Source organism: Notolabrus celidotus, chromosome 1 (genome assembly GCF_009762535.1).
Source record: "Notolabrus celidotus isolate fNotCel1 chromosome 1, fNotCel1.pri, whole genome shotgun sequence".
Taxonomy (NCBI): Eukaryota; Metazoa; Chordata; class Actinopteri; order Labriformes; family Labridae; genus Notolabrus; species Notolabrus celidotus.
This window is the reverse complement of record NC_048272.1, coordinates 38,313,076-38,339,875: the sequence shown is the minus strand read 5'-3', so window position 1 is coordinate 38,339,875 and position 26,800 is coordinate 38,313,076. Positions and strand designations below refer to the sequence as shown.

The 26,800-nt window shown below is 41.1% G+C and overlaps 1 protein-coding gene across 1 annotated transcript in view; it reads right to left on the bottom strand.

Annotated features, from left to right (window-relative positions):
- Positions 1 to 3,518: 3,518 nt before the first annotated feature.
- The window catches only part of si:ch211-236h17.3 (carbohydrate sulfotransferase 11), a 36,610-nt gene continuing 13,328 nt past the window's right edge, over positions 3,519 to 26,800 (bottom strand). The window contains exons 2-3 of the mRNA XM_034695094.1: positions 16,470 to 16,549; positions 3,519 to 4,777 (exon numbers count right to left, since the gene is read on the bottom strand). Coding sequence (XP_034550985.1) covers positions 3,932 to 4,777; positions 16,470 to 16,549 — 926 coding nt within the window. The 3' untranslated portion in view covers positions 3,519 to 3,931. The remainder of the gene's footprint in view (positions 4,778 to 16,469; positions 16,550 to 26,800) is intronic.

The following is a 26,800-nucleotide window of genomic DNA, read 5'->3' as shown; positions in this document are numbered from 1 at the left end:
TTAATACTGAAGACATCAAAACTATGAAATAATCTGGTTTTTCCATAATCTGGATTACAACAGTAGTCAAATAGAGCTATCCATTGTGTACTAACCCTACCTCTGAACAACACAACTGATGGTCTCAAACACATTAAGAAGGCAAGTCATTCTACAAATGAGCTCTTGACAAGGCTCATGTTAATTAGAAACCATTCCAGGAGACCACTTCATGAAGCAGACTGAGAGAATACCAAGAGTGTGCAAAGCTGTCCTGAAGGAAAAAGGGGGCTACTTTACAGAATCTAAAATATAAAACATATTCTGGTTTGTTTAACACTTTTTTGTTCATTAAATAATTCCATATATGTTCTTTCATAGTTTTGATATCTGCCAGTATTAATCTACAGTGTTTACAATAATTAAAATAAATACAAACTCTTGAATGAGAAGGTGTTTCCAAACTTTTCACTGGTAGTGTATACAATGATAATTAGAATTAAAAAAAACAAACACATAATAATAATGATACTAATACTAATAATAATAGTTATAAAACAAATGATAATAACAACTGGAAAATTATCAACTTGTAATTCTAATAATAATAATAACAACAATAAAGAATAAGAACTAGAAAATAGTTCACTTGTATTATTATTATTATTATTGTTATTATTATTATTATATATTTATACATACATATACATAAACATACATATATGTATATGTTTATGTATATGTATATGGTTATTATTATGGTTATTATGATATTATCGTCTTACCATTCTTCTTCTTATTTGTTATCTTATTTCAAGTTATCCAAATAGTCTTTCATTTGTAAACTTCCATTACTTTTTATTTTTATTTTGAAAAGCCAGAACAACTAATTTCTAGTGATCAATTAACACCAAACAAATATATATATTTTTAAATTTTACAATTTTTATTACATTAACCGCTAAAATTATGGAGGTCTGTGATATGCAGTAAACCTGGTTAACAATGTCACAGTCAGTGTACCAGAACAATGAGTACTAATACATGAATATATGCACAGACAACAAGGTGTGCAGTTAAAGGATAAGAAAATAAAGACAATGTCAAACCAATCAGATGTTAGATAGTTTACTTTTACTTTTATTTCTGTCACTCTTTGTGTGTTATGTAGTAGAGTCATGGAGTAGACAGGAGGACTGAGGTTAGTAATTTGTACTTGGATGCAGTCAATATTAGAGCACAAAGAGAATGTGTTTTCAAAGATCAAATCATTCATTGTGTGACCAGTACTTCTCTACAAAACATAACTTATGTGTTTGATCGTTTCTCAAAGTACTCCTTGATTCTCAGACTTAAGGAACACATACAGCAAACAGCTGGCTCAGAGTTGTAGGAACAAGCTGAGGAGGTGTGATTTATGATGACACTAGCACACTTGCACTTCAGTGTCCATATTTGCCAGCTCACTGTTGTCAGTAGTTGTACACTGTTGTTGACTGATCTCAATGCTAACACTGCCTGTAATGGCTATGAAAAGAAATGCATCCATGTAAAATGCACACAGTGCTGTATAACCAGTGACACCTGTACACCCACTGTCAGCTCTTAAATGTTAGGTGGCACATGATTGTATTAAGGCAATAATAATGATAACAATGTAGAGTAAATGTGTATTCATATAATAACTACACTGCAGTTTGCAAATGAATGTTAGATTTGATTCTTTTTGATTTGTGACTTTGACTGTGAATTATCTTCACTTTCGGACGTGTCTGCCCGTGGACTCTTACTTTGAAGTTCCAACATTTCTACTGTTTTATTTCCTGTGCAGCTCAGCCTCAATAATTATAAACTCTAAGTGTCTCGATGTCTCTGTGTTAGAATGTGTTTCAAGTTTTGACAGATACAGATATTACTTTGAGCTATTTTTGTGATCAAATGCTTTATAATGGGTCTCTGCGGACGGGGCCCTTTCTATTGTTTGATATGCACTTTGAGATAGACGTCTTTACTAATCTAAATATAGCACCTGAAGATGGTACTAATCCTAACTGCACAAGGACAAAAGGCTAGGGTGGACTTGGTAGTGCTCTCAGGTTTGTAAAAACTTCTCGATGATATCTTTGCAGCCATGATTTGTCACTGAAATAAAGCCTGATAAGTCAGAACTGCTGTGTTGTGAGCCTCTGTATAGCAGATGCAGTGTACCAAGTATCATGAATGCTGTGTTTGAAACGTGTAAACCACAATGACTCCAGTGTTCACACCAATAATCAAATTGTTGCTGTAATAGATTTATTTGAAAACTGTAATAGAAACTATATGACCATGTTGTTCTTCTGACTGAGAGGAATTAACACAATAAATTAAGACAAAACCAGAGTCGCACATCAGTCTTTTCCTGCGGCACTGAAATAAAGTCACAGTTACAAAAGTTGTCATCATCTGTGGGGTAAAAAAAGGCTCAATTAAAGGCACATCCAATCAGAGGCATTCACTGAAGACTGTAACATGGGACTTCCACCAGATCCGTGTCCAGTCCGTCTCCGATCCGCTGTGGTACGCCTCTGTGCTCTCTCGGCCGTCAACACCCATCTGTTGCGTTTCCAGAACGCAGCACAGAGCAGGACCGCCGGACAACTGGAGTCATGTGACTGAGATTTTCCCGCGGTAAATACTGAATCAAGGATTCTCCTCCTCCTCTCCTCATCCATGTTGTCTTTGTGGTCCTCTGAAAACCTCTGACCTGTTGACTCCAGGCCTGGCTCCGCTCATGACATTTTGTCGTCCTCGTTAAAGCTAGGGTTGGTAGTCACAGAGAACTAGCATGAATTTGAATGTAGCATTTCCTCAGGACTCCATCTATCCCCTCCCCCCTTCCCCTCGGAGCTCCTCCAAAACGACGCCCCCGCTCACATGCACGAGCGTCACTGATTCGCCACCATATGATGGTGACTGATTTAAAACCGGTCCTCAGCACATTGTTTGTGTTCTGCACTACGTCAACTCATGTCTCACTCAGCGGTAAGAAAACACCAAAACATTCTCATAGTGAAAGTTAAAAACACAAACAAACATGAAATGCACGTGCAGGAGGCGGGCAGAACAGCAGGACAGGATTTGATTGGTTTCATCATTTGGCTCCTGATGGCAGGGATTGGTTGGTGTTTTCCCAGGTTTACTCCGGCTGTAGATAACAGCTTTTTCTCTCCTTTTTAAGAACACATTATGTATTGATTGCCATCGGGACATAAAGATAATTTTAACCAGTATAACAAAAAGTGTATCTAAATCTGACTACCAACCCCAGCTTTAAATTAAAAACGATCTACGATTAACACAGAGTGTTTCATTCTGAAAATTAACCGGATGTTTTCATTTTGTTTTGGACTTCCTGTCCTGCTCCATCTGCTCTGTTGAGATTGATGCATCGTGTTCCGGCATCCGGCAAAAATAGAAGTCTTGCTTATCTGATCCATTGCGTTTTGAGCTGCTGGATCAGAGACACAACCGGAACGCAGCAGAGTGGATCCAGTGGGAGTTTAGATTTTGACTGGAATAGAAATCTATCAGATCCGGTGCCATGACAGATCAGAGACGGACCGGACACGGATCTGGTGGAATTTGGCCGTAACACTGACACGTTGCTGCTGCAGATTACATCTCATACATGACAGTTTAACAGCAGGAAACCAAAGATACACCAGAGGCTGAATCAAATTCACTCAGAGGCAGTGACCAAACCTACCCAGTCACTGTTTACAGTAAAATGTTAGATGGATCTCCTTCACATCCTGTTTGTGCGAGAACATTCACCAGACTGTTAACAGTAATTACGTCACTTCAGAGTTCAACTAGCACAGTTATTTTTTTCAGTGGTCCATCGTACGGCCTTCAAAAAGACACTCAAAAACAGAGTTCTGGCTCCACACGTTCAAGTTGGGTCCCAGCCTCATCTAAACTTGAGGTAAGCTGGAACAGAGTAGTTGAAGAGCAGGAAGTCCATGCGATAGAGGTTATACAGCTTTTTCTGGTAGAAGGGGCTAATGTTGTTGAAGAACTGGGCCGCCATGTCTCCTGTAGTCCTTGTGCTTTTGGATGAGGTGGGGAAGCTGACCTGGCTCTCCGCCCCGGCCAGCTGAAGCACATAGCGGGAGTCCTGCTCCAGCGTCTCGTACTTCCCCACGACATCGTAGTGGATGAGGCAGGGGTGGCACAGTGAGTGCACCCGCTCCCAGTGCTCGTTAAAGGGCTCTTCTCGCTGAGTGGCCGGGTCCACCAGGTAATACACAAACTCCTCAAAGGAGACATCGTTCCCTCTCTCCAGAGCCTCAGCCTGGGGGTTTGGCCTGTGCCGCTGCACAATCTTTGTGCCGTATCGTTTATGAAAAGCTGTGTTGTAGCTCCGTGTGAACTTGTTGCGGTATGCGGACACCAGCCGCTCAAAGGGCTCACGCACGAACACAAACTTCAGGTAGGAGCGCAGGCGCTGGTTGATCTGAGAGGTGGAGTACTCTGACAGGGTGCGGAGGTTTCCTGCAACGTGGGCCTCGTTGGCAGGGATTTCTAGAGGGTCTTGGTGGGACCCGGCTACACCTGTCAGCACCATGAGCACCCGCTTCCAGTTGGTGCAGGCCACTTTGGGGACGTAGCAGTACAGCAGTCCATGCTGGTCGTCCACGATGATGTGCTTCAGGTCCTCCGGGATGAGAACTCTGCGTTTACGGGTGTAGGAGCGGCAGGCTTCTTCCAACACCTCCCGTCGACCCTGATGGATTGCCTGGACCGCTGACTCAACCTGTGGGAGGAAGGAGCAGAAGAACTCATCAGACATGTTTTAAAACAACATTTAACCAACCGATTTGTAAGACTGTGACAATGATGGACGTCAACATAACTATCAAACTGATTGTAATCATTTGAACTGTTGAAGTTTACAATTCAGCTTTAAACTTCTGCACTTTACCAATTTTGTTTTTTAGGGCCAATACTTGATACAGATGAGTAGAAGTTCACGAGACCAGAGGCCATTTTTTAAATCAAACGCTGGTACAGATAATTTGCCAAATGCTGATTATAGGCCAAGGCTGATAATCGGTCCACCCTGACCCCAAAGTGTTAGAATATCAAAGTGAAATCCCTTCAGGTCATTTAGAAGATCTGCTGTTCAAGGCTACCACACAATGTGATGTGTAGAATCTGTGGATATGGGGCTTAGTGACAGCAGCCTGAGGATACTAGAAGGTATAAGGTAAAGGTGTTCATGTGGATCAGATACCGTAATCATTCTGTGTGTAAGGAGGAACTACACTACCAGTCAAAAGTTTGGAAACACCTTCTCATTCAAGGGTTTGTATTTATTTTAATTATTGTAAACACTGTAGATTAATACCACAGATATCAAAACTATGAAAGAATATATGGAATTATTGAATGAATAAAAAAGTGTTAAACAAAGCAGAATATGTTTTGTATTTTAGATTCTGTAAAGTAGCCCCCTTTTTCCTTCATGACAGCTTTGCACACTCTTGGTATTCTCTCAGTCTGCTTCATGAAGTGGTCTCCTGGAATGGTTTCTAATTAACATGAGCCTTGTCAAGAGTTCATTTGTAGAATGACTTGCCTTCTTAATGTGTTTGAGACCATCAGTTGTCTTGTTAAGAGGTAGGGTTAGTACACAATGGATATTCCTATTTGACTACTGTTGTAATCCAGATTATGGTAAAACCAGATTATTTCATAGTTTTGTTGTCTTCAGTATTAATCTACAATGTTGAAAATAATTAAAATAAATAAAACCATTGAATGAGAAGGTGTGTCCAAACTTTTGACTGGTAGTGTATATTTACAGTAAATTCTCCTCTGGAGGTCTGAATGCCAGCCCATCCCTTCCCTAATAAAGTCCAGGTCAGCCGGTTTAGCTCAGCCTTCTTGTGGCACAAACGTCTTATTTACTCCCTTCATTTACTCAGCCTGGCGCTCCACTGCAGCGGTCACAGCCCTGAGTCGCTCTCTTTGACTCTGGGCCTGACACGATGTGTGGCTCTCTGTGTTTACTGGCAGACACTGTAACATCAAGGAAACAGCGTTCTGGTGAGACTGTTGAGCCAACACTGACACTTCTCTCAGCAGGAGTTTGTGTACTTGTACATATACAATGTGTGTCTTTCCAGCTCAGGCTCTTAAGTCTCAGTATGAGTCATTTCCATGTTTCCCTACTGAGGATACTGAAATAGCAACAAAATGCACCACAACATTAACATGCCATTCAGAGGGTACACCAGTGTTTCAGGTACACACCACTGAACAACAGCAGGAGCAAATTGGGGTTCAGTGTTTTGCTCAAGGACACTTCAGTATCTGACGTTAGAAGCTGGGATTGAACCGCCAACCTACCGATTGATGGACGACCCACTCTACCCACTGATCCACAGCCATATGTTCTGCTGCCTTTGACTAAATCAAAGGCCTTTTACTCTTTGTAACGTCCTTTGAAAGCAGCATAAACGCAGATCAAATGACAGTGAGACAGCTCATATTCATATTTCAATAATTAAGTAAAAACCATGCAGAAGTACTAAGAGGACAGTTCTAATTAATTAGGTTATTATACCACATTTGATGCAATTCATACGTTACAATATGTGTGAAAGCACTTTTTAGTTGCCCAACATTCTGACATCTCATCCTGGCTCTGCCTCCCCTGTCCTCTAACATCTAGCTGCAGACTCTTCTTGTCGTGTGTTGGGTGTTGGGGGCTGCTAGGGTCCAGGTGCTAGAGTATGTAGTATCAGTGTTGTCACTACCTGGAGCTTGCATGTACGGAGCCTGGGTCTGTTGAACCTGGCAGTACTGTATGTGTTGGGTTATCAAAGTGGGGTGTTCTGCTGGTGGATGTGACGGACAGTGGGTTCTGGCATGGAGGGGGTTGCTCTGGGACTCTAAAGGAAACATCAGTGAAGGGAGGAGTCCACTTGATAACCCCAGTGATGTGCTGACTCTCTCTCCCCATCTGTCCATTCTGTCTCAGGCTTTGGGGACATCAGGAGTACTAAACTCAGTAAAGGGCATAGTGGGGTGGGTTTCTTCACTGAGCGCTCATCCTTTCTTTCAGCACAAGTCCCTTGTGTTTATCTCAAAAACACTGTATTGGCAGATAGAGTCTTAATGATTAGTTTTCAGTTGAAAATCAATTCTACTGATATTTACAGCTGATCATTTGATGCATAAATTATGCCAACACTGAGCTGTGTGCTTGGAAGTATTTTGAAGTGTCAGAAACAGACAGTAGAATATGTGTTTGTAATGCTGGTGAAGCACAGGTGAAAGAAAGAGGAGCAAACCAACACACCTTTAGAAAGAAAATTTGACCACATCACCCCGGTTCTCAAAACACTTCATTTGCTCCCTGTTCAATACAGAATCATATTATTAGTCCATAAAGCACTAAATCCCAGCTCCCCAGTACATCTCTGAATTGATCACAGTGTACAACCTGACCACGATCCTTAGGTCAGCAGGTGGAAGTCTTCTAAATGTACCCAGAGTAAAATCAAAGTCCGGTGAAGGGGCCTTCAGCTAATGTGGTCCTTCTCTCTGGAACAAACTGCCTGCTGACCTCAGGTCCATCACAACTGTCTCCACTTTAAAAAAAACCTCAAAACATATTTATTTTCCAGAGTGTATGAATGATATGATGACTGTTGTGACTGGATGCATGTGCAGTAACACTTGCTGTTTGTGTGATTGCTGTGTCTGATGTATGTTAGGGGTATCTATTGTTTTTCTATTTTTATTTATTCTGTTTATTAAAAAAAAAAATGTTTTTATGTTTGTAATTCTCCATGCAAAGCACATTGAGCATATGTGTAATGAAATGTGCTTTATAGGGGCGTTGGTGGCCTAGCGGTCGAAGCGCCCCACATACAGAGGCTACAGTCCTCGTTGCAGGGGTCGCCGGTTCGATTCCCGGCCAGTTGACCATTTCCTGCATGTCTTCCCTCGCTCTCTACTCCCCACATTTCCTGTCTCTCTACAGCTGTCCTATCAAATAAAGGCCAAAAGTCCAAAAATATAACTTAAAAAACAGAAGTGCTTCATAAACAAAATTGCTATTGCTATTGAACACTATCAGTTTTATTGTTCCTTTCAAGAACTGTCATCCTGAAGCACCCACAGCTCCAAATAATAACAAAGAGAACATCGTCAGCACCAGGGCTGGCAAAAAATCGATTCCAATTAGTCGTTATGCAAAGAAATCTAGCAGCGACCACCTAAAGGCAAAGGAGCTGAACAAGAAAATCATTAAAGTCACTGCTCTTAATAACCGGCCTGTCAGCGTGGGGGTGGAGGTGGGCTTCTGCAGGCTGATGATGTACATAGATCAATACTGGTATCAGTATCAGTATCTATCAGAAAAAATGAGTTTGAAAGTATCAGCACATCCGATACCAGCAAAAAGTCAATATTGTGGATCTACTTTATACAGTTTGTGCTTTTCTGTTGGGACAGAAATATTAAACTCTTTACAACAAACATAGTAAACACAAAATATCATTATATTGATCAGTAATCAGCTGACTTTGTGTTATGTGAAAGGGTTCACTTTCATTGACATTGTTTTCCCCCTGACAACCCAACATCACAAACTGGTGTTGGTTCATTTTCATGGCTCTCATCCAGATTGTCTAACATGGGACTTCCACCAGATCTGTGTCCGATCCGTCTCCGATCCGCCACGGTCCGGCTACATGCTCTCTCGTCCGTCAACACCCACTGGTTGAGTTTTCAGAACGCAGCACGGAGCAGGACCGCAGGACCGCAGGACAGCAGGACAGCAGGACAGCAGGACAGCAGGACAGCAGGACAGCAGGACAGCAGGCGTCATGTGACCTAGGTTTTCCCACGGTAATCACTGAATCAAGGATTCTCCTCCTTCTCTCCTCATCCATGTTGTCTTTCTGGTCCTCTGAAAACCTCTGACCTGTTGACTCCAGGCCTGGCTCCGCTCATCATGACGGTTTGTTGTTGTAGTTAAGTGAAATACGATCTGGTGATAACACAGAGTGTTTTGTTCTGAAAATGAACCGGATGTTTTCATTTTGTTTTGGTGCCTGACTTCCTGTCCCGCTCCATCTGCTCTGTTGAGATTGATGCGTCGTGCTCCGGCATCCGGCAAAAATAGAAGTCTTGTGTATCTGATCCGGAGGACTCCGACCCGCCGGATCAGAGACACAGCCGGAACGCAACGGAGCGGATCCAGTGGAAGTTAACACACTGACTAGAATAGAAACCTATCAGATCCAGTGCTGTGATGGATCCGAAACGGATTGGACACGGATCTGGTGGAATTTGGCCGTTAGAGACCTGCTGCACGATACCTGCACAGGACGGTGGTTAGAGAGAATATTGTTTCATCCTAAACTATGACTTCAACATAGTGTGTTATAATCAATTGAAAAGTATTGACTGATCAGGATTTTCTCCCTGCTGATCAGACATCTGGGCTGAAATATAACCTATAGAGTGAGGACTTTAAAATATGTTTTACAGCGTGTGGTGGCAACTTTAAGCAAAATCTTTTTTACCATTTCTGCAGGATGTGATGTTTCTGACTCCTGCTTTCCAAAACATACTAGCTTTAAAAATTCGGTTGTTTAACCTAACTTATTTAACTTAAAAAAATGAAATTGAGGACGATAAAAAATTAAACAAACTGAGAATTTATTCAAAATATTGACAGCTATCAAACTCACTTTAAGTCTTTCTGTCCCATTAAAGTTACTAACCATAGACCTTTCTGGAGTCCCTGAGCTCCCTTGTCTCGTAGGTTCCTCTGGATCTTTGCTGCTGTGGACGTGCCAGACTCCAGCTGCTACAACTACTACTATCCGTCTCACTGCTATCATCTCTCTCTCTCTTCATCTCCCTCTATCCCTCTCTCCAACACAGTCTCAGCAGATGTGTGTCTAACATGAGTCTGGTCCTGCTGGAGGTTTCTGCCTGTTAAAGGAAGTTTGTCCTTGCCACTGTAACTTGCTAAATGCTGCAAAGTGCTCTGCTCATGGTGGATTAAGATGAGATCAGACTGAGTCCTGTCTGTGAGTTGGGACTGGATCTTATCCTGTCTTGATGTTGGGTCTTTGTTAATAATAGAACATAGGGTACGGGCTAGACCTGCTCTGTTTGGAAAGAGTCTGAGGAGAACATTAGTTGGAATATGGTGCTGCATAAATAAAGATTGATTGAAACAAAAAACACATCAAACAGTAAGATTCTTCTACTTGCAAAGGCAAAGCTATGGTCAGAAAATCTGTTGCTCCTCGTCCTCTCAGTTCAAGATGTTTTCTTTTAAAAACAGATACTATCCAAATCTTTGTTATGCCATTATCCTATTTATCAGTCGAGTTAAACCACAATCAAGGAGTCATGAGAACAAACCAACAGTATTCAGAGTACACAGAGGATAAATATTGAATCTGCAGCTCAATATGCTCATTTTCCCTCATCCAGACTTTCATTTAACTCCCTGCAACACATCGCACTGAGCGTCCTCATACTGCAGTCACATGTTAAAACAAATGAACTCATGATGCATTAATCCAATTCACTGCAGCTCTTCACCTTAACAGCTTCCTTAAGTGAAGGAATTGTTTCAATGAGACGGGGGGAAAAAAACAAGCTCTTAAAAGTAGAATGATGTCTGCTGGAGCGGCTGTGTGTTCTGGCATGTTCACCTTCGTTCTCCTCACAGGATGATTTAAATGGAAACAGCTGTTACAGAGAAGCTGTGGCTCCACATGTGGCTCTAAAACTGACATAGATGAATATCTGAAAACTTTTATGGATTCATAGAAAGATTAAATGACATCCAGGAATGAGATGAATCAGGATTAAAATGATAAATATGATGGTTATAAAGGATGCACTGGTCAGTTCCATTTACTGGAAAGCTGGATGTCAGAGCTGGGAATGATGTATGAGCTGAAACATCTTGGAGGATTATTTAGCAATAAGCTCCTGTTGTCGTTAGCATTGTTAGCCGAATCCAGATGATGACAACACACAATTTAATGTCCAGAGATTGAACTTACCCAACAATAATGGTATGATTGATTTGATTGCACACTACAAAACTAAGTTGCAAATAAACACTTAAAAGTACAGATTTTTGCTGTCGACACAGGGAGAGGCCATCTTGGATTTCAAGCTTGGGGTTACTGAAGTTACTCTGAGAGCCCCAAGATCAAATGGAACGCACCATATGTTGGCAGATCTCAGTTTATAATGACTTTCAGACACACCTTATTGGTTTCAGTGTAGCCACCTGAGTTTTATACGTTAGCATGCCACAGGTTCCTGATCAGAGCAAAGTTTAAGTAAAGCCAAGGCTCATGGGAATGATCTCTACACTGGCTTCCTGTCAGTCAGAGAATAGACTTTAAAATCCTGCTGATGGTTTATAAAGCACTGAATGGTTTAGGCCCAAAATACATTGCTGATCTGCTACTACTTTATGAACCACCTCGACCTCTGAGATCATCAGGTACTGGTCTGCTTTCAGTCCCTAGAGTCAGAATGAAACATGGTGAAGCAGCGTTTAGTCATTATGCACCACATATCTGGAACACACTCCCTGAAAGCTGTAGGTCTGCTCCAACTCTCACCTCTTTTAAATCAAAGACTAAGACTTTCTTATTTGCCACTGCCTTCCTATCTTATTATTTTAACCCACTTTAAATTAAAATTTTAATGTTTATTTTAATATATTTCTAATTTTCCTTTTCTTTTCTGTTTTATCATATTTGTCATTTTAATTGTGTTCTTTTATGCTTGTCTGAATGTTTCCAATGGTTTTAATGTAAAGCACATTGAGTTGCCCTCGTGTATGAAATGCGCTATACAAATAAAGCTGCCTTGCCTTGCCTTGCCTTGCCTTGCCTTGCCTTGCCTTGCCTTGCCTTGCCTTGCCTTGCCTTGCCTTGCCTTGCCTTGCCTTGCCTTGCCTTGCCTTGCCTTGCCTTGCCTTGCCTTTTCAGAGTTGAAAAGACAGAGGATTGTGATCCCTTACCTATCTGGGGAATCTTAGAAACTCAGGAATATCTTCAATAAATAATAAACACAACACACTGGTTCATTTCAAGCCCTCTAACACACTGAGACAGAAAATGGTTCATCCCAAGGACAACACACCTCAGCACAAACGGAGCAATGTTGTTTATGCCATACAGTGTAACAAAGACTGCAGGGAACGCTACATTGGTGAAACAAAGCAACCTCTCCAGAGACGCATGGCCCAACACAGAAGCGCCAGCTCCTCAGGCCAGGACTCAGCCGTTGATCTACAAAAAAGAGGGGTCTTTGTTAAACTTGAACATCATTCTCTTAACAGAGGTGGTGGTCTGATGGTGTGTTCACACCAGACGCGAACGATCACGCTATTTGCACGAATACAGACGCGAGAATTTTTTGTGTTTACTCGCTCTATTTGCGCGAATGACTAACTCAATTTGCGCGTGTAAACAAGTGCTCAAGACGCAAATATTCGCGAGAGGGAGGGGGGGTTCCCACGCCACAGGAGTCTGTTGTTATCAAACAAGGTTGAACTCAGGGACATTGAATGGGGAAGCCGGTTATGCTAAAGGGGGCAGAGCTAACTTCCAACAACAACCCATAGTTGACAGACTAAGTTTTTCACAACTCAGCAGATAATCCTCCTCACTCTCTGTCCTCACAGTGAGCTCCTGTTTATTCCTGATCCCATAACAACAGGTAGAGTCACAGAGTTTGGGGAAGCTGCACAGATATAGAATCGAAGTGTCCCATATATTCCAGATGAGTGAATCTCCGCTGGTCCACACTACACGTCACCGGGTGATCTGCACGCTGATTGGCTATCGCGCCGCGATGGACTCGATAGAGTTCAGATATTTTAACTCTTGCGAATCATTCGCATGACCCCCATGGGGTCCCGACCCACACTGTGGGAACCCCTGGTCTAAGACACCATTTGTCTCCAACATACAACGCTGTCCTGGATTCTCTTTAAAAACGAGTAAGGCCACACCCACACCAGAGAGCCACAGCTGACCCAGGAGACCCAGAGGTATGTTGTCTTACCCAAAGTCTTTGTAAAGTAAAATTATCAATCAACATTTCAAATGATGCAATAAACCATCAAAATCACTTAAAAAATCATCCATTATGAAAAATGTAAATAAAAAATAATTCAACGATAATTTAACGATAAATCATCCATCACTCCAATGAAGAACACTACGGTCACTTAGTTAATCATTCCACATGAGCCAACACTGCATGGATAACCTCTCATGTTACTAGGGGCGTAATGAATCATCTACTACATCGATGTATCGATTTATATTCCTATGATCCGACTACATCCAACGCAAGTTGGCCTACTGGACGACATATATCGATCTAACATCATTTTAAAAGGTAATAAATCGATTGTATCCATACTAGGAAATAACACATTGGATTTAAGCACTGCAGACTTTATATGGATGTTTGTTTTTTTGCACTTGTAATAATAAAGACGTTAAACGTTACTCAATTCAGGCTGCCTGTCTGTGACGTCATCGCCACGCGCCAGCAGACAACAAAACAGCATGGCTGATGGCAGAGGAGAAGCCGGCGAGCGAGAAATGATCAAGCCACCAGTGGGGTCCAGTGTGTGACACTTTGGATTTTGCAAAGACAGAGATCTTCTAAAGAAGTCGCTCGCTGTTTGTAGGATATGTAACGGTCAAGTAAAGTACCATGGCAACATGACAAATCTATCCAACCACCTACTCAGCCGCTATGGGATTTCACACAACTCCAACCGTCCAGGCACCTCTTGCAACGTTCCCCCTGCAGCAGCAGCCCAAGGTAACAGCAAGCCCCACCAGCATGTTTAGTCAGAGAGTAGGCCAAAACTCGGCTAGGGCGAAAAACAGCAATTGCCAAGTTGATCTGCACACTGGAATTTTTGGCTAAAAAGTTACTGAATCGATTTCAAGTCACTGAATCGTTTTGGATCGTATCGTTCTAAATGAACTGATATCGTCCTTTAATCGTATCGGCAACCACGAATCATGATACGAATCAAATTGTTGTATAGAACTACATTTGTTATGTCTCCATGTATATGTCTCTCTTCAGATGTCCTCGGACACAGCCCTAAAGATATCCTGCTCTGATGCTCCTGCTGCCTGACTCTGCCAGTACACACTCATAAATCCTCCTCTGCCACTGGTGTAATTCAGCAAAGATGGCTGACCTTTTGTTCTCTGGAAATAACAACATCAAAGCAGCTGTGTCTGACATGAAAAATGTCACAACAATAAAAACATCACAGGGATTAGGGATGATTTGTGTTTCAGACTAAGTGATGCGTTCCTGAAGGTTTAACTGAGACAGCCGAATCAAAAAATGGATTGAACTGAAAATGATACAGACTCTGTTGAAAACAAAGCTTTAAGTAATGCTTCTTTTTTATCTTACATTGCCATACGTTTTTCCACACAGTTTCCTAAACAGAGGCTGAGCATATCCAATAATAAATAAACCAGACAAACATTTTTTAGAGTAGTGGGTCAGTAGCTCTGCACAACAGCGAGAGGGGCTACGTGTTCTATTCAGTGTACTGACACACAATAACTTTAAAATAACAATCCAACTGTTCAGTGTTTAAGCATCCTTACATTTCATCACACAAAAGACCACAAACTGCTAAGACTGATAAAATGTACCCCTCTAGATGACTACGCTCCCAACATGCAGGCCTGCTCCTCATACCTAAAGTCTCTAAAAGTTGTATGGGAGGTAGAGCCTTCAGTTATCAGGCCCCTCTCCTTTGGAATCATCTACCAGTCAGGGTCCGGGAGGCAGACACCCTCTCTACTTTTAAGAGTAGGCTTCAAACTTTCCTTTTTGAAAAAGCTTATAGTTAGAGCTGGATCAGGCTTGGACCAACTCTTAGTTATGCTGCTATAGGCTCAGACTGCAAGGGGAACTGACACACTGGGATCCTATCTCATCCCCCGACCGTCACTTACTTAACTCTTCCTGTCCCATTAAAGTTACTAACCATAGACCTCTCTGGAGTCCCTGAGCTCCCTTGTCTCGTAGGTTCCTCTGGATCTCTGCTGCTGTGGACGTGCCAGACTCCAGCTGCTACAACTACTACTATCCATCTCACTGCTATCATCCCTCTCTCCAACACGGTCTCAGCAGATCTGTGTCTAACATGAGTTTGGTCCTGCTGGAGGTTTCTGCCTGTTAAAGGAAGTTTGTCCTTGCCACTGTAACTTGCTAAAATTTAGCAAGTTTAACTTGCTAATGAGCAGAGCACTTTGCAGCATTTAGTAAATGCTGCAAAGTGCTCTGCTCATGGTGGGTTAAGATGAGATCAGACTGAGTCCTGTCTGTAATATGGGACTGGATCTTATCCTGTCTTGATGTTGGGTCTTTGTTAATAATAGAACATAGAGTACGGTCTAGATCTGCTCTTTTTGGAAAGAGTCTGAAGAGAACATTTGTTGAGATTTGGTGCTTTATAAATAAAGAATGACTGACTGAGATTAAAATGTGATTTGATAACCTGATCATGGTGGATCAGATTTTTTAAATTAAGTCAGTCTGCGGATCACTTGAGCAAACACAGGGAAATCATAACATTTTGGACTTACTCATCAAATAGATGTCGGTTAACTGTTAAAGGAGAGAGTCTCTGTCAGTGTGTATGAACCTTTCATTTATTTCATTTACTCTGAGTTTTATGTGAGCTGTTCACCTCCAGGCCTAAATCAGGAGTGACACACAACTTTACCTCCCCATCAGAGCTGGTGGCCGGTCAAATATCTCAATCCTTCACAAGTTTCTTAAGGAAATATAATCATGGATGGTAGACAACTTCCTTCAACTCAATGACTCAAAATCTGACATTACTTGAATTGGCCCAGCAGCGAAAAGAAATCTCATCATGAACAATCTAGATAATTTAGCTATTGAGACTAGAGTTTTGAGCCACAGATAAAAAAAAGGTGTCCAGTCCTGTTTTTATCAGATCATAAATATTTCGAAGGTAGGGTCCATCATTTCATCAAAAGATTTAGAAAAACTCATTCATGCTTTTATTTCTTACTGCCTTGACGACTGCAACTCACTATACACCTGTCTCAACCAGAAATCCATCCACTGACTTCAGACTGAACAAAACGCAGCAGCTGGCTTTTAACTAGAACTAAAACATGTTCCCACATGGATGGAGGGGAGGGGAGCTTCCGGTTCACGTTAGAGGAGCCGTTAAGCCAGCTGAGAGTGGAGGTCTGCAGCTGGACCCCTCTCACTTTTATTCTCTGTTTTTATTGTTTTTGTGAAGCACTTTGTTACTTGTATTGAAAAGTGCTATACAAATAAAAGTATTCTGAAGTATTATAGCACAGGCTGTTTGCAGTAAATCATTGTTGTTATACAGGACTGACCTGGTCTCCATCATAAAGTGTCTGCAGAGGACTCCTCCTCGACTTCTGCCCGCTGCTCCGCTCGCTGAGGGGCTCTGAGGCTGAGGAAAAACAAAACACGTCAGGAAATATGAGTGCGAGGAAATGTGTGTCGAGTTAAAGCAATAATCAGATCAGTGCAATATTAAATAACAGCACTTCATGTAGAACCTAATTCAACTCTGGAAGCGGTCCACTGAGAGATAAAAGAGGGGAACAAATGGGGGGAAAGGCTAAATCATTTGTGGTCCAGCAGAAAGAGTAACAGTGGGAATAAATATTGTTGCTCTGGAAAAAGAAAGAGTTTTATTAGTTTGTTATTGCCAGAGTTTTATCTGTAGGGTTCAACTTTCTAGTGATGACTGGCTTAACCTCAAAGTGTGAAGCCTGACCTAAGACACCTTGATTAACAGCCTGCCTCCTGTCCTGGTTTTCACTTTGCTTACATTAGGTGTTTTTCAACCAGAGGAACTTTATCCCTGAACTACGTGTGTTTCGACCGTCGGACCCAGAGTCTAAATTTAGTTCAGGGGTAGATAATCTCCCCCCTGAAAAGCCCCTGCTAGGGGGGTAGTACTTTTCAAAGATCCAAGGACTTCCGGGGGGGAAGGGCCTGCACACACACATCTGTGATTCACTTGATTTCTCTTTCTTTCATTAGTTTTTATTTGTTCTATCTTTTTTGTTTGTGTGTGTTAGGGCTGAACGATTAATCGAATTCAAACCGACATCACAATGTAATAGAATGCAATTTTCACATCGCAAAGGCTGCGATAAAAAAAAAAAAGGTTTCATGTACACAGACGCAAGCTTACGTGACATGCATGCAGTATGTGGCCGTAATGCACCTTTCAGCTGGTTTGCCGACGGCCAAAAATCTCAGAAGATTTAGACACGTGCGAGCGGGGATGAAGAAAACAACTTCAGCCATGCTAAGTTTTGATTTGTTGTTTTGTTGTTGACATCTTTTAAAATGGCCTCAGCAGAAAAAACGATCATATTGAGGCGTACAAAATAATCAACACGCTGTATATCAACATGTGGAGCAGGCTTATAAATAATCTCCACAGACGCAGAGTCAGTGAAGACGCAGACAACATGTGGATTTACTGCAACAGTACAACTGAACAGAATCATATTTCAGACTCACAGTGTCCAGTTTTCTGTCTACTCGTTCTTATTGAGAAAAAATAGCATGTTTACGTGGTCAGGTGTCAGCCAGGAGCGCAACCGATCAGAATCAGTCCGGTGGCGGAGAAAAAAAGAGACCCGTCACTCAGCCTCATCCCCCAGCTGAGTGTCTCTGCTGTGCGCAACACCTTCAGTCAGCTGATTCACATCCAAACATGCTTTAAACTTAAAACACTTGTTTGGCAGGATTTTGTTAAGTAGTTGTGAACGCTTACAAGACTGCAAGTCAATGTATTTAGTAAGTTTACAACTGTTACTTAAGTAGATAAATAAACCATCTTTCATATTAATTCATGTTTCATTTGCCTTTATCTTAACAGAAGTCTAGCCTATGAGAAAGAACAGTTTGTGTATAATAAATCTGATATTGTTTATTATAATACAGATTGATTTATTGCTTGTGTTTGTTAAGAAATACATGAAAAGGACCTTGAAAAAATAATTGCATATTAAATCGCAATTGCAATATTAAGGAAAATAATCGCAATTAGATGATTTTCCAAAAACGTTCAGCCCTAGTGTGTGTACTTTTACAAAAGAAGAATCTATGATTCATCATGAATGCGTCTCTCCCGGTGTTACGGTTTTAAAAGTGACCCTGTAAACTGGAGACCTTCAGCTTAATGTGTAAGTGTTTGTGGAGTTTACACAGCTGTTGAAACACAGAGGGAGTTCCTGGGAATGCAAACTAGTTTAGTTTTTATCAAGATTTCAAAATATCCTCATCAGATATTTAATGTTCGTCTAAAGACGTTTATGAAAGTCTCCAGTTAACAGGGTCGCTGTTTAAACCAAAACACCGGCTGATCTCTGCCACAGCCTTTTGAGTTGAAAAGGATTTTAAAGCCGTGTTGAAACATCTTTGCTACTCGCTTATCTCCTCTCATGTGTTGATTCAGTGAATCCATCTGTGATGAAATATAGCACCATCTAAAACACAACCAGCTGAGTCTCTTCATGCTAACAGGCTAACTGTTGTGTTGCTCATAATGACAAGGAGCTGTGGTGGTCAGACCATCAGACCATCAGACCATCAAACCATCAGTCACAGCAGGAGAGCAGAGGAGAAATGTTAGGGAATCTTTTTCCAAGTGAAAAAATGTAACTCAATCATTTCAGGGGTAAGAAGTCCGTCTCTGTGGTCTCTTCTCTTTAACTTGAAAGTGAGAGATTGCTTGTTTGTTAACTGTATGAGGTTTATTCTGTTTGCAATGACTGTAGGGGATTTTTATTTACCTGCATGTTGTATGATCATGCTGCTGACAATGAAGACAGAAAGAAGTCTGCACTGTAACACTGGATCTAATTTAGATTTTAAACCGGGGTTTCTATTTGTAAATGTATACAGATGGAAGTACAGCTGAAGCTCATTAGCTAATCTGTGTCAGCAGTGTGTAACTCTATCTAATGCTTAAAAGTGCTGAGTCATTGAGACGGAGAGAGAACGAGACCTGTAGCAACAGAAACTGTATGCTGCACCAAAGATTGCTTATAAGAGACAGATCCACTTCACCCAGACAGACATGACTGCTCAGACTCATCTTCTAATGATATAACTGCTTCAGGTGTCATCAGCCTGGCATGGAGCACCACCATCAGGACTCTGGGAACTGTATTTGATCAAGATATGTTTCCTCCACTCCCACATATGACACATTTCAAGCCTTCTTTCACTGTTTTAACATTGTGAAATCAGGTACATCATCAGAAAAACTAGTCCATGCATGTTACTTCTAGGTTGGATTTTTGATAATTATCAAGCTGCTCTGATGAGTCTTTGAAGACTCCTCCACATGCTGCAGCACATGCATGACCAGAAAAGGGGAAAAGAGAGCGTATCTTTGCTCCCTATGAAATCTAGAATATAATTTAAAATCCTTCTTCTGACTTACTCTTCATGGACATGCACCACCCAAAGTCCAAAAAGGAACGGACACTGTCTGAAATGTTGATTAAAAATAGATTTTGAAGGTTTGCAAATCATTTAAAACCCTATATTCATTTCAAAAGCAATGCAACATATCAAATGTGGAAACTGAAAACTGTTGAAAAATATGAGCTTATTTCAAATTTGATGCCAACAACACGCTTCAAAGTAGTTTGAAAAGAGACAACAAAACACTGAAAAGTTGAGTACTGCTAAAAGAAAAAACACCTGAGGAACATCCCCCAACTCATTAGGTTGATTTGCAACAAGTTAGTCACAGGTTAAGGCTGATTTATACTTCTGCGTCACCCCTACGCAGCAGTGGTCGACGCGGACATGAGCCCCACATACTTGTGTGTCGATGTGTCCACGTCGATCACTAATTCTCTGCTGAAACGCTTGACGGCAGTGTGGTCTCTCTGCTAGTCCGGTCGCCTGCTTCCGGCCCCCCTACGTTCTCTGTTTACTTTTCCACAGTGATTCAGAGCGTGTTGTGTTAATCTACAGCTGATACATGTTGCTGTTCATCATACAGCAACATGATTACATAAAGAACAGAGAGGAGGAGATGAAACACACGGCTGATGAGCAGGGATCCTGGAAGTGCTGGAAATGCGGGAAACACAATGCTGCCGAGCCGACCAATCAAAGGGCTAGCAGTCCGCCTCGATTCACGTGTAGTTACATTTTGGAGGAGGTGCACGTCAGCTACGTGAGTAGGCCTCTGCGTAGGTACGGGAGCTATGCTGACCCCCAGCGTAGGCTACACCGTTGATTTGACGCAGAAGTATGAATCAGGCTTTAGTCACAAGTTAGTTTATTTACTCATTCAAGAAAGACTGAGGCTGTTTTTCGAAATGGCCTGCTACATACTACCTACAAATGTAGTAGGCAGTAGGTACTGCATACTACTGTGTTTGAATTTAGTATGTAGTATGACTGTTCTGTTGGATCTGTTTTGCATGATGTTGAGCCGGACGTCACTGAATTTCCAGTTTCAGAAAGCAGAAGTAAACAACGACAAAGCTGATAGATAAACTGCTTCTTTAGCATCACTTATGATTTAAAAAGTTAAGAAGTGGTTTATATGTAATTTAATAATTTTCACAGCACATACAAACGGAGTGCTCTCGTCATATACAGAAACAAGAAGAAGCAGAATGTTAGCGCTGTGCATTATGGGAAACAGTACGTGAGGGAGACTGGTCTGCAGATTGAGACATGTTCCTGAATCAGTAGACATCCGGGTAGTTTTGGCATACTGCAGATTTTGCTCTTGTTCACATACTACTTACTGAATTTAGACCAAATCAGTACGTACTGTTAGTATAGGAGGCGGTTTCAAGAAAGGCTGAGTCTCTCAGAAGGAAAGATGAGAAGAGGTTCACCACTCTGTGAGAGACTGCGTGAGCAAATAGCCTAACAGTTTCAGAAGAATGTTCCTCAGAGTAACAGGACAAAGAATTAGTGGATTTCATCATCTACAGTACATAACATCATTTAAAGACTCAGAGAGTCCGGGGACACCTCTTTAAAAGAGGGACCAAAACCAAGACTGGGTGGACCTGATCTTCAGACCCTCAGGCAGCACTTCATTAAAAACAGACATGACTCTGCAGTGGAAATCACCGCATTAAAAAACATTACTCTGTAGTGGAAATCACTGCACAGTGTAAAAATGAAAACTTAAAATTGTTGGCCTGAAAATGTTTTTTTTTGGTTAAGTAAACAAGAAATGTTCCATTTTGTTTCAAACTGCATCAAAGTAGTTATCTCAACTACCTGTATGAAGTTTGTTGTGTAAAGTTCGTCTCATTTCATTAGTTAGGTTGGCAAAACTTGAAATTATGGGTTTGAGGCTCGGCTAGATTATTTGAGTATGCTTCAGGCAAAGAACGGGGTCTCCAACTCAAATCTACAGGGGTCTTCCACACTTGGCACAACTTTCACTTCTTGGTATGTAGAACTCAAAACTTTAAGTTACACTACATATGAATGATAAGTTATCTCAACAAAAAGTAATCAGTTGGCTCAAATATAAGATTTCTAGTTAACATCAAAACTCAAAAATCTAGTGCAGATAGTTGGCTTTCAAATTTTGAGTTTTCACAGCTTTCTCGTTTTAACAGTGCATGGGCTAAAAATCCTTTTCAAAGAAGGTCTTTTAACACTGTTAATCACATCACTTAAGATGGACTGAGAGAAAGTGGAAAACTGTCCTGTGGTCTGATGAATCAGAATTTGACATTCTGTTTGGAAATCATGGATGCTGCATCCTCCGCTCTAAAGAGGCGAGGGACCACCCGGGTTGTTATCAGCTCCCAGTTCAAAGACAGCATCCCTGATGGTATGGGGATCATAAGTGTATATAATACAGGTTTTAGAGTAACATGCTGACATCCAGGGCATATTTCATCAAGACAATGCCAAACCACATTCTGCACGTATAGGTGTGAACAACAGCATGGCTCTGTAGAAGAGTCCGGGTGTTAAACTGGCCTGCCCACAGTCCCAACTTGTCCCCCATGAAAAACATTTGGTGCATTATGAAACGATAAATTCAACAAAGGAGACTCCAAATATTGATCAGCTGAAATGCTATCAGCTAGGAAACGGACGAAATTTCACATTTAGAAATGTCCAGAAACTGGTTTCCTCGGTTCCTGCATGTTGATGCAACACAACGTGCACCTGTCCCAGTTTTTCATACATGTTTTCTACATATAGAGTCTTTAGTTATTAGGCCACACTCCTTTGGAATCATCTACCAATAAGACACCCTCTCCACTTTTAAGAGTAAACTTAAAACTTGTCTTTTTGATGAAGCCTATAGTCAGGACGGGCTCAGGCTTTGGACCAGGCTCGAGACAGGAAACCAGAACACTTCCTATGTGAGTGTGTGTTGGCCAAACTAAACACTAAAATAAAAACTGTTATCTAACTGAGAGAAGAAACACCTTTGTAGCTGCTGTTACTTGCAACTGTATGACGGTCTGACCATGTGATTACAACGTATGCAGAGTTGTTCATCTCTGTTGCTGCACCCTTTTTCAACGGAGCAGAGTCTACAACAGCAGAGCCCTTTGGCAGGTGTGTGTCAGATGCCAACACTGTTGTTTCATGTAAAGGCTCTTGTGCTCCAGAACACTGGCTTGCTTCTATAACCATACACTGGTGTGATTTGTTTCATGATGACGCAGAGCTGGTTTGATGTGGTTCCTTTCTGATAGAAGGATCTGTATAAAAGGGTGTAATGTTTGGGAAGCTCTGTGTACATAGGAGGTTGTCTTGTGTTGGAGAAAGAAAACACAAAGAGAGAAATCCACCTGTGTTTGGAGGGACGTGCCCTTTCCTCTGCTTCACACAAAACATCCTCTCCTCTCTCCTCTGCTCTGATGTGTTTAAAGGTGTGTACAGAAGGAGGTGTAAGCTCATATTACTCATATCAAGGAACATTAATCATCATGGAGGCAAAAAATTCTGTGTTAGAAGCAGATTACTGTCCCTGGGGATTCTGGGAGGTAATTAAAGCCTCTGGGCACGTGACTTGGAATATGTAAACTTTATATAGAATATCAACTTTGAATGTGTCATTAAACATCAACAAAAAACTGAGTTACAATAAACATCCATAACTGTGAAAAAACTCTGTTCAAAACCAGCTTTTTTTACAGGTCAGAAGATTTCTCAGGACTGTGTGGGCGTGGCCTAACTCTTTGATTGACAGGAGAAAGAGAGAGTTCACAGCCTGCATGTTTGAACCGTCTGACTCTGAATTTAAAGACATAAAAACTCCAGAATCTGAAAATGATTCATTTTAAACGGTCTCTGAATGCTGAGTCACAAAATACTTCTATAGTTTATCACTTTTATTACGACATAGTCTCCACGATCGGGACATCAGGACCATGTGATGCCCTGAGCAGCGGAGGCAGACCGGTTGCCAGACCGAGAAGTTTGGCTAAACTCTAAGCCGTTTTGGGAAAATCAGTGAACCGGTCCTGGGGAAAAGAGTGGAATCTATTAACCACACTGTTTCCCCAAATCAAGCACAGTTAGGAAAATAGAACAATGACAACAAGCTGTCATCTTCACTGACAGGGACACACGAACACAGCGGTGCAAAGAGCAGAGAGACAGCTATACAGACAGATTACAGGCAGTACGTGATTAGCAAACAAGCTAACAGCATGCTAGCATGGAGTTTGATCAGACGTCAGGAGACGGTCTGAGCAGGAGCGGAGTAGTTTTGTTGAACATGTGTGAGCATGACTCAGTGTTTCATTTATGATTGGTTTGATATTTATGTTGTGATAAATATTCAAGTTAGCCCCACCCTCTTAAACCAAGTGTCAGAACGTTATCAAAAGCTTGACTAATAATATTTAAAATATGGAATAAAGTTCAGTTCTAATATTATACACTACCACTCAAAAGTTTGGACACACCTTCTCATTCAATGGTTTTATTTATTTTAATTATTTTTAACATTGTAGATTAATACTGAAGGCATCAAAACTATGAAATAATCTGGTTTTGCCATAATCTGGATTACAACAGTAGTCAAATAGAGCTATCCATTGTGTACTAACCCTACCTCTAACAACACAACTGATGGTCTCAAACACATTAAGAAGGCAAGTCATTCTACAAATGAACTCTTGACAAGGCTCATGTTAATTGGAAACCATTCGAGGAGACCACTTCATGAAGCAGACTGAGAGAATACTAAGAGTGTGCAAAACTGTCATGAAGGAAAAAGGGGGCTACTTTACAGAACCTAAAATATAAAACATATTCTGCTTTGTTTAACACTTTTTTGTTCATTCAATAATTCCATATATGTTCTTTCATAGTTTTGATGTCTTCAGTATTAATCTACAGCAGGGGTGTCAAAACTTATTTCAGTTCAGGGGCCACATACAACCCAAATTGATCTGAAGTAGGCCAAACTAAAATCATAATAACCTATAGGTAACGACAACTCTACATGTTTCCCTTTGTTTTAGTGCAAAAAAGTACATTCTGTAAATGTCTCTTTTTACATAAACAGCTGTTGTATTTTTCACCATGATGAGTCTCATCGTGGGACAAATATTATATTCTGTAAGCACTGAAACCTGCTGCGAACACACCAAACACACAGGTTTCCCAGTCACCTTCCACACAGAGTGTGATGTTTACTGCAAAAGAACAGAGATTATAATAATGAACAAGGTAAAGTGGACTATTAAGGACCCTGCTGCTCCAGCATGAACAGTTTGCTTGTTGGACAGGGTTGAATGCAGGGGTCCAAAAAGTCACAAATCTCGACCAGATTATGCAAACTGAAAATATTATTTTTCCTCACTTTGCAGTTAATGTCTTCTCTGTAATTTTTTTCACTTTGCAAAGTAATCCCGTGGGCCGGATTGGAACCTCTGGCGGGCCGGTTTTGGCCCGCGGGCCGTACGTTTGATACCCCTGATCTACAGTGTTTACAATAATTAAAATAAATACAACCCTTGAAGGAGAAGGTGTTTCCAAACTGTTGACTGGTCGTGTATATATTATAGTATGTACATATGACTATAAATATCATTGTTAGAAAGTTTTTGTTGATTTGAGTTACCAGAGGCTTTAAGGCATCATCAAAGTGTGAAAGAAGGTCTCATGCTCAGTCACAATGTTGAAAGTAGTTCCTTTTAATAAAGTCGGCGTGTTTTTCTGACAGTTGCATAAACAAAAGATTATTTCAATCCTTTGCATCTATGCTGCATGAAACGTCCAATAACAAGGATCCATGGAAGCAATGCAAAACATCCTGCATCGTGTGGCATCATCTCAGAAAACAAAGAAGGAAAGAGACGGCAGCAAGGTGCAGAAAAAACATCTATGCTACTCTAACAGCCCCCTGATTCAGAGAGAACAGAGAGTAAAGCTGATGTCGTAATAATAAGCTTAGCAGGTTCTGTGTTTGGCTAAAAAGAACTACATGGAAATTAACTCTGTACAGTTACTCAATAGTGCACTGCGCAGAAATCTGAGAACATGATTTTATTTAACGTCACAGAAGATGAACAGATGAAGACATGTCAGCCCATATGTTACACTAACCAGTCTCAGCTGTTAGTTAAATCCTTCCACTGAAGAGGTTCACAAAACCATCCAACCTAAGGCTCACTCAGAGGAAGGAGTAGTCCCCTCGTCTGAGTTAACCCTATCCACATTGAACACTTAAAGGCATTCCTCCTGACTCTGCAGAACTGAGGGCGAAGTGAAATGCAAAATATAGAAAGGCTGATGTGTGCTCCTCCTGTCTGGACCATAAACGGAGCTCTGTGTTTACGTCCCGCTGGGAAAACTGGGGCCCCCTCCCCCCTCCTCGGCCTCTCCTGCCAAAGAGCAGCCTCACTGAGAGACATACTGTACAAGCGAGGCCTGATCTTTATAGGCCACAAAAAAGTGTTAGTGCAAAGTCAGACAAATGTGTGAGCTGAGGTATCTACCATCTGGATCTACCAAAGATTTGAGATGTGAGTCTGACCGTCTGATCCGGGTCCAATGTGCACCTCTAGACTGACAAATGTGCTGTTTGTTTGGTTTGCAGTCATGTGTACAAATCCCTGCAAACATGGGATGAGTAATGTTGTGTAGTTGAGTCATGTGTTTTTGATCAACACTGCAGTGGACACAACCTTCTTTTTTTTTCAAATAACACTACACTCTTAACAAGTCTGTGTTAATCTGTAGAAACTAGTGAATTCAACTTGTTATGGTAAAATAAACTGTATCTGTTTGAGTATAAATTCAGACAGAGGTTTATGTCATGTAAACAGACCAATGTGCTCTACTCAAGCCGATTGAATTTGAGGAAAATGGAGGTGTTTTATCCGGCATTCCCAACATTTGAAGGATGCAGATAAAACTCCTTGAGATTCCAAGTTATCAAGAAGGTTGTTGATGATTCTGGTCCTGCTGTCACAGAAGTGTTTAAGTAGAAATTTCCAGATCATTCAGACATAAAAGAGCAGCACACCATTTTTTATTTTGTTTGAAAAAATAACGTAAGTAAACAAAATAACTAAAATATGTTTTTTAAATTTTTTGTCTTGTGTCATTTGTTTAAAGTTGTGACCATTTATTAATTGCCAGTTGTTGGCAATAGATTAAAGGGATATTTCAGTTTTTTTGAAGTCGGTCCTCTGGGAATTTT